Source organism: Choristoneura fumiferana, chromosome 24 (genome assembly GCF_025370935.1).
Source record: "Choristoneura fumiferana chromosome 24, NRCan_CFum_1, whole genome shotgun sequence".
In the NCBI taxonomy this organism is placed as follows: Eukaryota; Metazoa; Arthropoda; class Insecta; order Lepidoptera; family Tortricidae; genus Choristoneura; species Choristoneura fumiferana.
Genome location: NC_133495.1, coordinates 4,644,874 through 4,664,343, shown reverse-complemented (window position 1 = coordinate 4,664,343; position 19,470 = coordinate 4,644,874). Strand labels below are relative to the sequence as shown.

At 36.6% G+C, this 19,470-nt stretch overlaps 1 protein-coding gene across 11 annotated transcripts in view; it reads right to left on the bottom strand.

Annotated features, from left to right (window-relative positions):
- Positions 1-19,470, bottom strand: part of Fak (protein tyrosine kinase 2 Fak) — a 149,729-nt gene that overhangs the window by 36,731 nt on the left and 93,528 nt on the right. For 5 of the 11 annotated variants that reach the window (XM_074106873.1, XM_074106874.1, XM_074106875.1 and 2 more), the window contains exon 2: positions 387-865. The exons of the other annotated variants lie outside the window; for them this stretch is intronic. In XM_074106873.1, coding sequence (XP_073962974.1) covers positions 387-793 — 407 coding nt within the window. In that variant the 5' untranslated portion in view covers positions 794-865. The remainder of the gene's footprint in view (positions 1-386; positions 866-19,470) is intronic. 11 annotated transcript variants of the gene reach the window in all.

Sequence of the window (19,470 nt, the reverse complement as noted above, 5' to 3'; positions counted from 1 at the left end):
AGCTTGGCTAGGTAAATGAAGCGTTTCTATTCTAAGAAATACACATTACACGCAACACATTCTCGTACATATCTTGTGGAAACCCAGCCTTAGACTTGATAAGACTATAAATTAATTGTTCGCCCCCGAAAACCCCCACTTCGCAAGAAATCCTTTAAAGCCGTTTCCAAGATCCCCGAAATAAATAAATATAAAGGAATTCTCGTTTAAAAGTGTTAGATTAGAGAGGCTATATTAACTACTAAGCCTTGTTAATGCTTATGCAAAAAGGTGAGTGTAGGAGCAAGGATAATCCAGCAGTTCAGTGATAAAAGAACTGCATCGTGTCAATACTCTTTTGAATCATTTGATGCAACATACAAGGATAGGTTTAAAAAAATACGAACCTTCTGGACCTCACTCTGGTGTATCTCCAAGTATTGCTACTATAGTGTCCAGAACTAGACGGACACAGCAACAGTTGTAAGCTGTTCGGTCGTGGCTGCCGCAGTTTCTTCACTCGCAACTTCACCTCTTTTATTTCTTCCCGCTTTTCCTTCAGAGGTGGCTTCGATACACTCCACCTTTTTTCTTCCCCATATTCAATTTCTTCCAAGTTCAAATGTTCAAGTCTGTCTTTTATGTTTCTTGAACGGAGTAAGTCCGGGGTGAGGTCTATTCGGTCGTTTTTCCTAATGTATGTCGGAGGTCTTCTTGGCTCGAAGACGACCTTGGAACACTCTGTACTTCGTCTCCAGAGTCGAGGCGAAAGAGGCCAAAATCGCCCCCCGTTCATAGCCGGTTCCATGACCATTTTTAAGCACTGATCACTAATTCACATTTGCAAACACACTTGACTATATCGACTAAAAGATTGTTATTTAACCTGTTGATAATTATCAGAAATATTATGTTAAAGGTCACTTCGAGATTACAAAAGTAACTAAACTGTAGAATATGAACTGAAGTTGGACCAAAGAAACAAAATACTACCTACACTGCGCGACCAAGATCATAAAAAAATACGTTATTTTGTTTAGATTTGTATAAAAACAATAATAAACATTAGATATAATGCTGTCTTAAATACGTCCACAACAGCGGAGAGCGTGATACTGAATGGAGTAGGAAAGTGCATTGCGAAACTTTTTTATACGATTTACTATACCGATAAGAATGAGTCAGGTGTATGTAAATGACAGTAGCTGAATGGCAACTATTAAGGAAGACGTAAAGGCAAGAAGCGATAGTAAATCTTAAGTTTTTTAAGGAAGTACTTGATGCACCGGTTTTTACTCTGACCTAAGTATGATATTTGCGGGATTAAAAACACACCGAACGAGATGATATGAATCATCATTGTAATCATTGTAAAGGTGTCATCCTACGGGACAGGCCTAGCCTAGTGTAGGTGACACGGGTAACCTCTATCTGCAAAAACAAGTACGGGGAAACTGTTCCTGTGCAAAACTTAACTTTATGTAATCTGTAATGTCACTGTTTCCAATCAATTTTATTTTATTTTTTATTTATTTTTATCTGACGTTATTCCTTAATACTGCTGGATAGCTTCATCCCATGTTGCCTGTGACTGAATCTTTACTTGACGAGAAATAGTTATTTCAAAACTTAAACACCTTTTTATATTAACTATAGAAAAACGTCTTACAATTAGGAAAAAATAGGTATGACGCCAATATATTTAGCTCAATATAACGTAATATACATATAGTACACGACTAAATTTATTCGAAAGTGTTTATAATTACAAATGAAATAGATATTTAATAATGGTACAATTGAAATAAAAACTATCCTAAAATATATTTGATTCGATTGCCCCAACTCGCTGCCGATGGGTTGCGTACATAGTTATATTAGTACCTAATGAATTATTTTCAATCATAGATATAATATACGTATTAGATCGGCCCTGAAGAGAGACGAGACCAAAAAATATAACTGCCGGTGTGTCAAAAAAAAACTATTCCTTCATTTCAAGAAATTAAACTAGTCTATATCGCTCTTTCTTATATTGCCGATCGATCCATTGCTGTTTCATATCCATGCTTCGAATTATGACACTCAGACCACGCAGCTATCGGATATAGCCTGGAAGTAGCATTATGACGCTGCATACTAAGCGTAAAAGCCAGGAAACGGGTTCTATGTCATACAGGACGTACGTGATGTTATTGACATAGCAGATAGTGCATTAGTAATAAATATTAGTAGATACATCCGGGCGACTGTTCTGGAATTCAGTCGCCTAATATGTCTTAAAGATGTCAAAAATGTGTGCAGTGCAACACCTGTCGTGTTGCAAAATTATTGTGAATAATGAAGAGGGATTGGGCTGGACATGCCATATACTACGAAGTGCAAAATTCGAACTTTATATCTTGCTGTCCCGCTGACGCTTTACATCATTTCTACGAAACTTATGGCGGTACGATACCCTGTTCCAGTTTCTAGACGTCAGGAAACCCCCCAAAGACTAATGGAGAAAGAAAAATTGACTGCGCTCCAATTTCTCGTTATTTTGATTCCAATCGCTTCATCATACTATAATGTACCTATATATATTCAATATATATATAAAGAGTCCAAAAACCAATCCTATCGCCTTCTTGCAGCCACCATCACGTAAACCTTCGAACCCCGGCTCCCTACCTCGAATAGCGAATTCTAGGGTTCGCGTACCCCATTTGAAAACCCTGCTTTACATTATTTAATACGAGAGTGAGAGGGACGGTACGATACGAACTTCCATTTTCGTATTTCGTAGGAAACGATCCAGGTCCCCAAGTGCCGGCCAAACACCAACAGTTGTTCCTGCGCTCCAATTTCTCGCCGGAAGGTGTGATTCCGTCGCTTCAAGGAAGCGAGAATAAAAAAACCCTTAATAGATATGAAAATTGTATTTTTTTTTCTGTCTTTTTTGTGTGTTTTTAGTATGTAGATAGTGCAGCATTAAAACGCTGCATGAGTGTAGCGTGTTGCATACTTTTCGGTCGTTTTCCAGCCGTTTTCACTGGCCGGTTTTGTGCTGGCTGTTAACTCTTTTATGTCTCGTATTTGGTTTTTGATTTGAAATTTGAAATTTAATTTCTGTGTTTTGATAGTTCTTTCGGCGTTTTTGTTTCGGATGGATTCTTTGATCACACATTGTGAAGTACAGTTCTACGTACCGAAATTTCCTATTTTTCCGCTTTAATAAGTGTTTAGTGCACCGTTTCATCCGTGCTCGTATTCCAGTTTATGTTGGCCTAATCTTGATAAGTGTGCTTATGCTGCAAGAGTATATTGCCGTTTGTGACTGTGGTGGTTTTTTCCCTGCACGCCTGTACTAGAGGCGCTTTACCAGCTTTGCCGATGTTTCATCGGGTAAGTTTTTATTCCGTTGTTGCCTAGGGTCGTGTTCGTTAGGTTTTTCCTAGTTGTGGGTTAGTTTTAAATTTCTTTCCAGTCCGAGATTACCCCCAACTTCTATTCCGGGTCATGACACACCCGTTGCAAGCATCGTTCCAGTGGTTTTTCCCAACCGGATAACCACGGGGGCCGCGTTTGGCGGTATCCATTATCCTCTGGGTATTGAGCCGCCAACCAGGATACAGGTGGATGAAGAGGAGGTGGATATCGATGTGGTTCGACTTTCTTAGTGTTACCAAATAATTTAACGTGCTATTCTGTATTTTTTTCCTAATATATTCATTCCCTAAAATCGATACCTAAGGTACTAGGATTTCTTATAGGCTGATATAGTTTCACCCAATTTGTAGGCTGGTTACTTATCTATATATACGATCGTACAGGTAGTTACTAGTTTTTTTTTCTTCTTGGTAGAAACTGTTAGGAATACCTTTTTGTACCGCCATTTCGGGTACCTTCTGTATCGTAATCGTGCACTATTTTTTTTTTAATTCAATTCGAGGCTTATCATAAACGCTCTTACGCCATTTTCGTGCAATTTTCCAGTCTCAATCTTTTTCGTTGATAAACCTACTAAATTTTCTATGATATTTTTTACCTAAAATCTAATTTACACCACTTTTACTTACTTGCAACGTGTGATACTGTTTAACTTTTTTGTTTGTACCTCAATTTTGTGTCTGTTTAAATTCTGTGTATTTTAGTATTTTCCTTTAATAATATTTGCGGCAAAGTTTTGAATAAATTATATTTTACCGTCAAAATTCCTTCGTTGTTTAATTTATGTCGGCTTAACTAGGGTCTACGGGCACCTTAAGTGCTCTTGGGTCGTTAGTTTTGCTGCAGTAGGTATAACTGCATTTTACAGCGCGTGAATTTTACTGTAATTTTTTTTTGATAAATAAATAATCAAAAAAATATTCCCGGGGGAAGATCGTCGGATCAAAGTTTTTTTAGAACAATATCTTGGCTAATCTCAGGTAGTTTGTAATTATTTGGAATGCCAATGAGTCACAAATATTTATTAAAGTCCATTGTTTATTAGTGGGAAATAATTGGCTAATACCGGTAGGTATGTCAAGTATTCATAAAACAAGCTTTACTTTGTTATGGGACTAGGTCATGTGTGTCAAATGTCCAGTGATATTTATTTATTTAAAGTAATTAATTACCTTATAGCAGTTAATTTACTTCAAAAGCTTGATAATGACGAATTAAAAATTAATATTTGTAAAAAATAGCTATTCGAATTGGGGGAAAAAAGCAAAAACGAGTGTCATGTCATGACAAAGAATGACGAAACGTAATCGCAAAGAGATGCGATTCTGAGAATGCACTTTAGATATCCTCAGGTTTTTGGAATGCGAATTGAACTCTAGATTTACTGACTCATATCGGCTGCATCGTACTGTGGTATCGTACGTTACAAATTCTGGTTAAGGAAATATTGTTCCCTTTAATTTGAACACTTGATACAACACTTGAGTTCCCAGATATCAATAATATTTAAAAGTATAAAGTAAATTTCCATTACAAAAATAAGTAAAACAGCTTCTGGATCAAAGTTAATTGAAGTCACTCAAAGAAGCATGGCATAGAATTCAAGTTAAAAACAGATGCGATACTTCATTTTAATTTTACAGTGACTTTCCACTGGAGCTTATTAATTAGGAAATAATATTTAAAATATACCTACACAAAGCAATGATTGTTGAAAAATCTCAACTGTCATAGTAAAAACTTTTGTTTAAACAAGTGCATATAAACTAATCATTAAAAAAAATCCTATCATTACTGTTAGTATTTTTGTTACACGCAAGTACTTTTTGTGTAACGAAAATTTGAATAACTCCATTTGTTGAATTTTGGTTTAAGCTGCACTAGGGATCTCCTAAAAAGTTTGAAATTTGAACTTCGCACCATACCGCCTCTCTCACTCTCCTTTTAAACACCATTAGAGCGAGCGGGACCGCACAATACAAAATTCGAAAATCTAACTTCGGAGTCCCTGCCCTGTTTGGCCCTGCTAAAACATACCTAACCCTGTCAACGCCTCGACGACTGTGACGGCCGACGTTTATCAGGCGAGGGGCCGAGCTGTCAACAAGTCAGCTGTCATCAACGCAGCCACATTAATAGATCACAAGTTTAAAGCCCAGTTCAGACCTAGAAGAAAAATTGACCAAGTTGCATTACATTGCGAGGCTGTAAAGTGAACGAGTTTGAAATAGGTAATCAACGAGTCCACTTAAAAATGAAGTGGACGTTTTTATATTATAGATATATTATATCATTATATAGTTAAATCGTGGTTGTTGATAGGGAAAATGTCACTTCCTTACAAATTACCCGTGGAAAATGTGCAGAAGGTTCAATAAGTTAAGATAATATAATTATAATTTGCAGTACAACATAAAAAGAGATACAATGATTTGTAAAAAAAAAACATTAAAGAACATAATAAAAGAGGTTCTATTTCTTTTTCTACTTATTTTTAATGTATTTCACCTACTTATGCCTATGCAATGCTCTACATGCCTTAATCTTATTATTATCAGTTTAGCAATTGTTGAACAGGTAAAAGAAAGGATACTGCAAGATAGCTCAGAAAGAACGCATTAAATAGGTACCGGAAAACTACACGGTAATTTACTGACACAGAACAGGACACAACAGAACTGATTTCCCGTAATCGTTTGAAAATAACAACGTGGACGAAACCCACATATTGATTTTGCAAAAGATTATTCATTTAATTTAATTTGGACTCGCGCATGAAGGGTCCCGTATCATTATCTATACAAAATTAGACATTAGCAAAAATAAGTCAAGTTTGTTGTATCGGAGCCTCCGTAAATATTTATTTTATTTGAATTTGGTTATTTATTTTTAAAGTGAAAATACGACTAAATATTCTGTGAATATTTCAAGCGTCTACCTGTTGCCGTTATTAATATCGAGCAAAAAACGACAAAACAATCACGTTTGTTATATGAGAGGCCCCCTTAAATATTTATTTTATTCTGTTTTTAGTATTTGTTGTTATAGCGGCCACAGTAATACATCATCTGTGAAAATTTCAAGTGTCTAACTATTACGACTCAAGAGATAGAGCCAGCATCCAGCCGGACGTAGACAGACAGATGATTACAATGTAAATAATGACATGAAAAATGGACACAGATCTTTATAATCGACTGTAAAGTGGAACCAGAAAGAACCCAGGTACAGTCCCCGTAAGTACAGCGATGACTGTTGATATGAAAAAGTATAAATTAAAATTGGGACTTAGTAATGCGCAGAGCAGGGGCCTTATAGTCTAACATACTTGGAATCACAATCGTAAAAACGATTCCACTTCTTTCTGTCACACGGTATAAGACGAGGGCAGAAAAAGATGTTGTATGCGATCACAAACGTCAGCGCGTTAGACAATATGGTCTCAGGGTGCACGAGGCGAGCGTAAGCGATGTTTACCGAGCGAGACTGTCACATGCGCAGAATTTAACGGGTAGCGAGCGCCATCATCATAACAGCCGTAGCACGTCCACTGTTTGACATAGGCCTCCCCAATAAACCTCCAGTTGTTTCGGTTGGAAGCGGTCTACATCCACCGTGAACCTGCGGCTTTAACCAGCTCATCCGTCTATCTCGTTGGTGGAAGTCCTACGCTTGCCGATCCGCGGTCTCCCTTCGAGAACTTCTCCGCCCCAACGGCCATCTGTTCTCCGTGCTACACCTTACTTAAGTACGATAAAACACTTGTTAATTAAAAAATCTATTATGTTCCTAAGCATACTCGCGGCATGTAAAGTCACAGCGGTCCGTGCTGGACGAACAAAAGGCCTACTCTGAAATTCGAAAATTGAAGTTCGTACGTATCGTACCGTCCCTCTCACTCTCGTTTTAAATGGTATAAGCGCCAGAGGGACAGAACGACAAGAACTTCGATTTTCGAATTTCGTAGCAGCCCCGCAGAGTAGACAGTGTTACTCGATACAGTCACAGCGATCAGATCGCTAAGTGACATGAATAAGCGTGCGATAGCGTCCTTTTACGGCGCGTCCCGCTTCCACGTCTTCCGGTCATTGTGATATACTCGTATAATACTCGTATTGTTGGATGCTAGGGTTCAATATGATGTTACACCGTTTCAACTACTATCCTAGCGTTGAATTATACCATAGACAAAGGTGGTGTTATAGGTACATTTTAGAGACACTTAACCCCTGGTATGCTTAAGACGTGGTTCCGTGTCAAATGCTATTTGTTTTTAAATTAAACAGAATTTGTGTTTATTAAAACAGATAAGACTAAAATACAGTACTTTTTTAGTTCCCGCATACGAGGGGTTAAAAAATTACAATAGGTTGTCGGATCATAGACAGTTGACACTCTCCGTCACACTTTGAAGGAACCGCAAGAAAAGGACGCAGCGGGGGAAGCGGCCAAAAAGCAAAATAACCGGGTTTCGATACGACATACAATATCATAATTAAAGTAAAAAAAAAAAAAAAAACATGGGACAGTTGACACCAATGACCGAGGCCGAAACTAAGCAAAGCTTGTACAGTCGAGTTAATAAACTTGTGAGCAAAAATTTTATCAAAAACATCTGAACACGCTTCTACATCTACGCCCGGTCGTGTCGTGTTCAGATATTTTTGATCAAAATTTTGCTCACAAGTTTATGAACTCGACTGTACTATGGGTACTAGGCATCGGATAAATATATTTATTATATATAACTAAATAATATTAAACGTTCAAGACCCGAAAAAACAGAACCCGGAAATCGAATCTGGAACCTGCAGCTTCAAAGTCAGGTTCTCTAATCACTTCTTATCCGGTCGGCATTACGACGGCAAAACAAACCTAGATCCCAAACTTTATGAAAATTCGAAATTGGATAACTTTCGGTCAAAGTCTGAGACTACTCGTATACCTACTCCTGAAAGTTTAAAAAACTTTCCCTGAACTGTCACCACCAGGTATTTAGAGTTTAGTTTTCAATAAAATGTTCTTTTTCTTCTCATCTCATGACACAAACAAAACAGAGATAAGATTAGATCAAAAATTTCAGCTTGACGTAAATCTCTTAGCGTGCTCTAAATATAAAACACAAATAGTCTGATACTATAGGTCAGCGACCTTTGCAATTTTTTCTCGGACTTTCTTTCGAGAATCACAAGTTTTAAATCCTTGATTTTTTTTAATATCATCGAAAGCTGTACGAATGTACGATAAACGAGCTAAACTTTTTATCCATTACGTATACCTAAAGCAAGACGAAGTTCCTACAGCCCGAAACACGTGCTCGTGTAAACATAAGACGATCGATACGGTTCAAACACCTCTGGAGATTGGGTATTGTATTGCAAAGCGGAAATTGTGCAAAATGGAACGTAACGTGCGAATATCCGTTTGAGATCATAGGAATAGGGCTAGAGATACTCGTAGCTAAGCTACCTAGCGAACTAGGAGCTTCAATCTGCTTAGTCGTCAGAGACAAAACAAATCGTGGCGTGTTTTTCCCTAAAGAATAATGTAGACCATTGGGAAATAAAAATGGGACGAGATAATGACAATTACAAATATAAAACATTATCTGCGATTTATTTTTCTTAAACGCGGACGGTCTCTACCAAAAACGCTAACAACGTTTTTCACATCCTCACATGCCAGTACTCATAACTTTCTTACTAATTACATGTCCATTCAACCGTAAGGTATTTCTCAATTATGATCAATCTTACTTTGTGAGAAATTGAAACGAAATCTGTAATTGCTGGGCATTGGCATCGGTTTACGAACTAGGTATTTACTGTAGCGGAGACTCATGCCATAATAAATACGATGAATATAGATGTAGAGTGTATGCGTGTCTATAACTCGATTGTAAAAGTAATAGAATAGAAGTTACATCAAATAGCGACATTGTATTTGTAAATTGATTTTGTAGACTCATTTCATGAGTCTTCTATTTTTGAAATGTGTTCTAACTGGATTAGAAAGTACAGAATATTAAGGGGCTGTTTCGCCATCCATTGATTAGCGTTAATTGACGGTTAAATGTGATGCCGACTCCGTCTATTCGAACAAAACAAATGGAGACGGCATCACACCTAACTGCCAGTTAACACTAATCAATGGATGGTGAAACAGCCCCTAAGTCTTAAATAAGGTAACGGCATGCAAACTTAACGTGTAATTCATCGAATGATCAATGGAATGGTGTTTACATTATTGCCTTTTTTAATTGATGACGTACATAATAAAGTGGCTAGTTTATGTGTAATCTGTATCGCAGCTAACACCTTTACTATTGATCCCAATATCAAAACATAAAATGGGTACACGCAACAGATAACTTCAAAAGCAAATATTATAATAAATGTCGGAATTTTGATCACAATTAAAGTACAAAATTGATTGGCTGTCAAAAGAAGGGCAGTGTTGCGTCACACGAAATGATTTACCAATGGTCCAGACTCGGGACGATTGGATTTAATAATTAAAACTTTTAGGGAATAACATTTTTTTATAAAAAAAAAAAAATTATTTCCTAAAAGATGTTAAATTAAATTAAACAGTTTAATGGCAGAGTTGTTTCTAACGGCCAAAAAACATTTATTTATTATAGCAGGAAACGTGCTTATAGTTTTGAGTTAGTGTTAGAGTTTTATACCTAATTAAGAAATAAATATCACGGGACAATTCACACCAATTGACCTAGTCCCAAAGTAAGCCGAGCAAAGCTTGTGTTATGGGTACTAAGCAACGGATAAATATAATTATATAGATAGATACATACTTAAATACATAGTAAACACCCAAGACCCGAGAACAAACATTCGTATTTTTCATACAAATATCTGAATCGAAGTCAAGCTTCGTAGTCAGGTTCTCTAACCACTAGGCCATCTGGTCGTCAAAGAAAGAAAGTTTCTACAAATTGAATTTCAATAAAATTGCTGTTTTTTTTAGTTCCAGATCCTCAAAGAGGTTGTACTTCTACACGCGTGCATTTCATTGTGCAATGCTTTGTTTACCAGCTAACTCATTCCGTAAGGTCAGTAACATTAATGTTTAATATCAATTAATGATAGGTCGCTAACACAGACCTACTTTTCTTTCGATTCGATTAAATTAGCACTTACATTTCATAACATACAATCGGTGCAACATCATAACATAATCAATAAACAAGAACCGTAGTCAACTAAGAACCCTTATTAAATTTTGAATCCAAATGAAACATTAGTAATTGTATTAACAGAAAAATTTATCCTAATTCTGAATAGATAGATACGTTGTATTATTTATAAGTTTAAAAAAGCAAGCTTATGAAGTGAAGAATCATCCATCACAACGGCTTGAGATGCATAAAAAAAACAATTGAATTCGTACCTATACAATTTGTGCTTTTACCTCTAAACTTGAACACCTTTGTGTTTCTCGCAAAGTTTGGATTCTATTCAGTGAAACAAACTCATCTTACCACTCATCTTACTGAAGCGTAAATCATACATGTTCCAATAGTAGTGCAGACTTTTTTTTTAAGAACAACCTTACATTATTCGTACTGGCTGATGATAAAATGATTTTGACGTTTATTCAAACGAGAAAAAAGTCGTTGGACTTTTATGCGGCCAGTGTCATTTTATTCAGTTTTATGCCACTACTTGGGGCAGATAAGTGTGTCCCCTAAATATGTACCGCGATTTGCTTCAGAAAAGGTTTAAAATATCACAAAACAATGCGGTCACAGTAGAATATCGCGTTCACGATAACGTGATTTTTTTCAGTTAGGTATGATTCAATGCCCTTCAGTTATTTTTATTATTAAGTACGTGTCGGCCTTCCCAACAGAAGGTAAACCGCAAACCAAAATATAGGGGTATCAGTTAATTATGTTTTATGTTCGACCAAGCGGACCAAGCAGGTAAGGGACAATAAGACTTTAATTTTTGAACCTTAGGTTGGTCGAATATACATTCCTATTAGTTTCATTGTGTTTTATTTTCTTCTAAAATTGACTAAAACCAATATTTTCGGAAACCGCACGCAGACCGTCTGTCGGTCATTCATAGTCTTGCCCCGCTCGCGAAAAACATCTTTATTAAAGTAGCCCAAATTCCTAACTTCATAAAGAGACGAGAAGAGGTATTATTACACATAAAATTTAAATCGACTATGTCCCATCCACGTCTCATCCCATTTCGTTGGGGTAAATTGTTAAAATTCACAATTCAAATTTCAAAAGCAGGAAGCAAACAAATTCAATGTTCCAATATTCCGAATTCAAACTTGGCAACGTTCTGTTTCACAAAAAAACGATATTAAACTACGAATGCGTGTTATTATTTATTCCACTGGCGGTTTGCCAAAGGATCTGAGTCAGGTGGACACGGATTCCTGTAACTGATACTTGTTTATGTCATCGTCTGTATTTTTGGTCTTCCGCAATAATTATTACGTGTGCAAATGTTTTAATCGCTAATTATTTCTTTTTTTGGAACTGTAGAGCTAGAACGTTGAATAAATGTTATGTTTCTATAGTTTTTAACCATGCTCAAAACTATAGCTCGTATGACTGGCTAAAGAGCCTTGTTTAGGGTTCCGCTTGCAAGCTTTTGTTAGATGCAAGTGCAACCGCCCCCCTCCCCCTCCACGAGCTACAATTTTAAAGCACTAGCTTAGTAAACATTCATTACAAGTCATCGAGTAATAGCCGATCAAAACTTAATATTCAAAATTTGCGTTACTTTCACACTTGGCGGGATTTTTTTCATTATAATGAATCATAGACAAAAATAAGAAATTATAAAACGATATGTTTTGTGAACACAAATGAATTTTACTATCAAGACATTTTAACAAACCACACAGATTTTGATTGATGACAAAGACAGTGTGTTTGAAACACAACCTGAAAATAATTACAGTTTAATCACTAATTTACAAAAGCGCTGCAAGACAAGAATATTTGTAAACACATTATTATACCTACCGTAGAGCTGAATATGTATATTCAATCAACGTCTCGTATTAGCATTAAGTTTAAAAGTGATTGCATGGAAACCCACTCCTATGTTAGTTGAGTAGTGACGCACTGTAAAAGCTAAACTAATTAGTTAAGTGAAGGCATTGGGAACGTTACTTACAGCATTAAATTTCACGGGAACCAACAAAAACAGAGGCAATTAACAGCAATTGAGTTAATGGAGTGTCCCTGAGTAACGAACTTTAATGCTACAAATCATACCTATTTAGGTTAAAGTGCGTCAGGCATAGGTTTGTATTGAGAACTAAAACTACACAAAATCTACTCGCTTTGATAAGCGTAACACTGACCGCTCAGAAATTAAAAAAAAAAGTGTGGACTGCCAGTACTACAGTTATCTTTTTTTTTTGAGTTTATGGTTTGGTAACGAGACCTTTAAGCCAAAGTGATTAAAATAAACAAATGAAAGAGAATCACATTCGAAACTGAACATAAAATTCCCTCTATTGATACAACGAATAAAACACGCGTGCTTTCAAAACTTTACTAACTTTTAATTACAGAAAAAACAGCACAGCCTGCCACGTACACGGCATTTCTTGTCTTTCATTCCAACACCGCAAACGACATTCTCGTTTTTATCCAATAATTAAACTCGTATTATAAAAGCGTGCATTCTTGGAGAAATTCAGAGATCTGGCTTGACTCGATGCCTTTTAAAATTCCGAAGAGGTCAGAACGGTACTCAACCATTTTAAAGACGAGAAATGAAAAGTATTAAAATTTAAGCGAGTAGTAAAAATATGACGAAAAGAGCGAAAATATCAAGTCCTATCATTCCGTTTTACCACATCTAGAATTCCATATAAAACATAATGAAGTAAATTTTTCTTTGACATTGCTGTTAGGTAGGTATGTAATGTCGGAAACTGACATGAAATCGCATAAAATCAAGTGCAATTGAACTTTAGAAGCTCAAAAAGATTCAATTCGGATCGTTAATCGTCAAGCGAACCGAATAAATAAGTAAATATTAATACAAATTATATATCCTAATGACACCAAAGCACTCACTGACTGTTAATTTATTTTATTTCACACAGAACGAAAATTGCCAAGTAGGTATTTAAGGAGTGTCTTTTCAAAAGGACTTATTTCCACTTTGAACTTTTTTTGAGAAATTTAAGAAAACATAAATCCACGGTTTCCATTTCGATATTATTACTTTATTTTCGATATTGTATTTAAGTAAGTTGACTACATACTTTGTTTTATCTAACTAAATTATTATGTGAAGGGTCCACGGAAAGAACGTGTCTAGTCACCTAAGCAACTTTTTGAGTTAAGTATATCGGTTTGAAAGTTAGTCATCACGAACAATTACTATGATTACCATTTATTTAAAAGATAAAAAATTGATTTTATATTAGAAATTTAATTCAGGTAAGTCTACTCACAAGCTCTATATTTTGAAATTAAAATCACAGTTTAAAAAAAAAAGATGACTAGGCATGTTCTTTCCGTGGACCCTTCATGATAATTTACCATACATTTTCAGAATTAAGCCCTTTTGATGCGAACTTTTGGAATTAAGCCGTTTTGTTGTTTCATTTGGATAGGTTTTAATGAAGCCGATTTCGAATAACTTACTATTTCTTTCTATTAATCCAATAATAAGAATATTATATTGCTTTGATGGCTAATGAATTCGATATAGCGATTATTGTTAAATCTAAAAGCAATTTTTGTGTCATAATCAATTAATCATAATAAAAAAAATATCGGCAAATTCTTCCAATGAACAACACGTTTCTAATGGTTTTTTTTCTTTTACCTGTTTATTTTTTAGTAGTCAGCTTCAAATTTCGAAGTCTACAAAAAGTTATAATTCAACGTAGATAATAAGTGTATAATAAGGAAGAATTAGGCCCTCTTGATCCGAACCTTGATATGTGAACCTTTTTTTAAAAGACATTTTACAACTTTAACCTCAAAGAATATCTGTATTTTTCTGTTTTAAGCAGAACTACATTTTTAGTAGGACAACGGAAATAAGCCCTTGTGAAAAGACACTCCTCACTTGTACACAATCCAATCTACCTACTTTCCTGTCAAAATATATAGTTACAATTAAACTACACACAGCAAATTAAGATTTATCATTATCAAGCATGCAGCGCTCATACTACAAGCATTTTCACACTTAATCGTTAAAAACAAACATTAAAAATGTAATTAAAACGTGTCGTCCTTTTGACCAAAGCGGAATGCCTTTCACCGCTGATTGGCCAAGGATTATGACAAATTATCCAGTTAACATGTTAATTTATAGATCCCGGTTGTATTTTAATTCAATTGCGTAGACTTCCTGGAAGTCAGAATGATTGCTCCGCAAAGGAGATTACATTATGTTGTCTACACGATGAGTTCTAATCACCAGTGACCTTTTATAGTGACCAGAAGTTGAAAAATTTACTCACAGGCACAAAATTTGGCCCACTCTACATCTACGGATAGGTGAAAAAGTGGTGACATTGAAAATACACCTATACCGGGTGGGCCCTGTAACAGGAGCAAAAAATTAAAACCCAGGTTCTGCTATTCAAATGGAACTACTTTAGTTCTGCAACATTCAAAAATTAAGTAATTTAACTTTATGTTTATTATGGTATTTTCAATGTACGGCATCCAATAGCCTAAATGACATCGCCTGTCGCGTAACAAAATGACGGATTTTGCAATATAGTAAGTTATTATTATATTTTCAAAAGATGTAGAACTAAATTAGCTAAAGATGTAGAGTGGAAGCTGTGGTTTAATTTTTTGCTCCTGTTACAGGGCCCATATTGTATACGAGTAACCTCCTGCTTTTTTTGAAGTCGGTCAATTATGGAAGGAAACGCACACGATAGCATACAACGTGTGAACATATATTTATTTATTGTGAACATATATTTTAAGGGCTGAAAGCATAATCCCTAATTAACGTAAATTAGTATTTCTAGTTAAAAAAAACCTTTTTTCATACAAATTAATTCGGCAAGCAATGTATCGGTAACAAAGTTAACAACTGACACTATGAATATTTGCTGCCTCTCTGAAACGTCAAATAAATGTTTGCATTGCATTACTGCTCGAGAAAATTAAAAAAAAGTGACTCTATTAGTAAAGGTAATTGTTTTTTTTTCGATAAAACGATTCTCAATATTTTTGCAGGTGGTAGGACCTTGTGCAAGGTCCGCCCGGATTGCTACCACCATCTTGCTCGCTAATCCTGCCGTGAAGCAGCAGTGCTTGCACTGTTGTGTTTCGGCGTGGAGAGTAAGACAGCCGGTGAAATTACTGGCACCTGAGGTATCCCATCTTAGGCCTCTAGGTTGGCAACGCATCTGCAATACCCCTGGTGTTGCAGATGTTTATGGGCGGTGGTGATCTCCTACAATCAGGAGACCCACTTGCTCGTTTGCCATCCAGTCGAATAAAAAAAAATTAAAAGCCGTCGTTAATTAAAATTTGTGTTCTTATTACTCCTTTTTTATTATAAGTTCTGTGCTAATAACAGTATGTAGATCGTAAACAAAATACGAGCGTCTAGCTTTTCGCATAAATTTGTGCGCACGCGCGCAGTGTCAGTGTTTAAACACTGGCGCCACTTTCGCGTCGCCTGCTGACTCATGTCGGGTAAACTTAGTCAGGATGCTTTCGGTTTAGTGTCATGTTACTGTTTAACCAGCACATGTATTTTTGCGCAACAAACGTATTTAGTCTGGCGAAAATTTAAAATATTTACCTAAGTACTGGTGATTTGATTACGCGTTGTCGGGACTACGAAGGTACTACGAAATTCGAAAATGGAAGTTCGTATTGTACCGTCCCTCCCACTCTCGTATTAAATAGTATGTGTCAGAGGCACGGCACGACACGAACTTCGATTTTCGAATTTCGTCGTAGCCCGACAAAACGACAAAGTACAAAGGTATGCATACAGATGTGCAAGTTGTGGAAAGCCTCCAAAAACCTGGAAAAGTTCTCGAAAATTTCTGGAGATTTTCACAAGAAATATAAGAAATTTAAGAAACAGAAAGTTTCACAGAATTGTGAGAAATTTCCGCAATGGGGAATGTGTGAAAAATTTAGAAACACTTGAAACTTTTTGTATCAATAGGAATAAGCTGACATGAGCTTCTATGAGTGTGTAGATGAAAAACAGGGTCGGTATTTCCATGTTGGTATTATTCGAGCCGATAAAAAGAGTCAACTGTCAAAACGATCGAGTCAAAGACACATAAATTCTTTTTTAATGTTTTTTTTTATTATTCTGGACTGTGAAACAACCCATAACCGACCGGACTGTCGTAATTTGGCGGTAAAGAACTCTTTCATTTTTTTTAATTAATTGGTGCTACTTAAAAATCTGATAATTCTGTTAATTAGAAAGGTTGTGAGAGTTGCGAGGCCGTGGTGGCCGAATGGTTTGACCTATGGCCTCTCAAACAGAGGATCGTGGGTTCAAATCCCGGCTCGCACCTCTGAGTTTTTCGGAATTCATGTGCGAAATTACATTAGAAATTTACCACGAGCTTTTCGGTGAAGGAAAACATCGTGAGGAAACCTGCACAAACCTGCGAAGCAATTCAATGGTGTGTGTGAAGTTCCCAATCCGCACTGGGCCCGCGTGGGAACTACGGCCCAAGCCCTCTCATTCCGAGAGGAGGCCTGTGCCCAGCAGTGGGACGTATATAGGCTGGGATGATGAGAAAGGTTATTCCTATCGATAAAAAAAATTTCAAGCGTTTCTAAAATTTTCATCCATTCCCCATTGTCTTACTTATATGAAAAATTCTGCAATTTTGGAAAGTTTCCTTTGGCAGCTACTTTCGATGCTGACCGTACCCTTACTACTTCTGGCAGCGAGTAATATAATATATCTAAGCTTCTATCTAGTTACTTGTTGTGTGGTCCTTAGTAGGTTTATGTTTATTTAACTAGACTTCACGGACGGTTGGTGATGGGTTGATGACACCGCACACGGCGGCCTCAAGGAATGTAGGTACATACCGTAGTAGGTATACTTACTTGATGAGATGACCGGATGGCCAAGTGATTAGAGAACCTGACTTCGAAGCTTGAGGTCCCGGGTTCGAGTCCCGATCGGGGCAGATATTTGTATGAATAATACGAATGTTTGTGCTCGGGTCTTGGATGTTTAATATGTATTTAATTTAAGTAGTATTTATCTATATAAGTATGTTTATCCGTTGCCTGGTGTATCCATAGAACAAGTTTGGCTTAGTTTGGGACCGGAGGCCGTATTGCCTAACGTTTCTGGCGCTCGCTATCGCAATCAAATGAAAGTTTTTGTATGCGAAATCTGTCATTTGATTACCTAATACACTATTAAAAGGGTGTATGTTAAGTTTTTAGTGTACACAATATTGAATTATATTTTAACTCAAATTAGTTGAATTTGTGAATGAGTGTTCATAATTTCCCAAAAAAAAACTTTGTGGCAATTACTCCGTTCCCATATATTTTCCCAAAATTCTTTTAAAGGCCACACTCGTCAGCAAAAAGTACGAAGGTACTTATTAGAAAATGAATTTTATACAACTCCTTTTTTTAATTGATGATATTCTCTTACGTTAAGCCGGTAAAACCTCTATGACTACAACAGAGAGGCGTTTATCACAATTATAATTATAAGAATTGGCAAATTATTCACGCAACCTACGTGACACAATGGAGTCAGTCACCTGCTGCCACTGTATTTGGGGCGTTGCGGTTTGCATACGGTCTAGACGGGAGTTACAACCATTTAAACCTGAGGCCGTATTGCCTAATATTTCTGACGGTCGCGATCGCAATCAAATGACAGATTTCGCATACAAAAACTGTCATTTGATTGCGATCGTGAGCGCCAGAAACGTTAGGTTAGGCAATACGGCCTCTGAGGCCTTATGTCTAACACATTCGGTATCACAATTGTTTTCACCACTTGTTTCTGTGTAATAATATCACGTAACGCCTGACACCGGCCAGTAACGCACCTGTGATACCCCTCGTGTTGCGGGTGTCCATGGACGACGGTGATTGCTTCCCATCAGGTTAGCCGCATGCTCGTTTTCCCCCTTATATAAAAAAACAACTGGCCTAATCCCAAAGTAAGCAAAGCTTGTGTTATGGGTCCTAGGCAACGGATAAACATATAGATCTATACTACTTCATACAAATATATATAATTTTTTTACATAAAACTGACCATCTTTGACCCCTATCTCACCTGATGTTAAGTGCAGATGAGGCCAAAGGTGTATCTCACCTCACTGGTTCAGTAACAGCCTCTCTCTCTCTCTTGAAGAGCCCTAGATTGTTTGTTGATCTGCCTCGACGGGATCGACCCGGGATCGGGAACTTCTTATATATTTATTAGTCAGATTTTCTAACCACGGGCAACCCGGTTGAAATGACAAATGAATAGAACATAGAATTAAATAGAACGACAGGCGCGCAGCCAACTCATAGTTATAGGTACCGACGTCTTTAATTTTCTAAGGTACCGACTCTCATTTTACTGTCAGTGTCAAGCCACCTTCCGAGTTAACGCCAAGCAGTTAAATTTAACTGCTGTGTTAGCTAAAAATGAAACCAGCCGAATTCTAAATAAAGCCCCGTCTACACTAGAGTGACAGCATCTAAGCAGTCGAAACGTGGTCTATTTCTAACACTGTGTAAACGGTTACTTTCGTTTTCGTGAACTAATAGAGTTGAGTCAGAAAAGTAGTGCTTTGTTTAAAAGCAGACAGTGACGTTTTTTGTAAAGAAAAAATCGTGTGCGAATCGGCCTCGTAAGCGAAAGGTTCCGCACACTATGTCATAATGATTGAGCAAAAAATACTGAAAAATTACACGTAACGCCCCTGGAATTGTTAGTATTTTACTGTAATTATTTGTTATATAGCCATAAGAGGTAATAGTTACTCTAATAAATAATCACACTGCTAAAAGTGACGCTACTATAAAGAAGTAAGTACCTAAACCATTTGATAGATTTT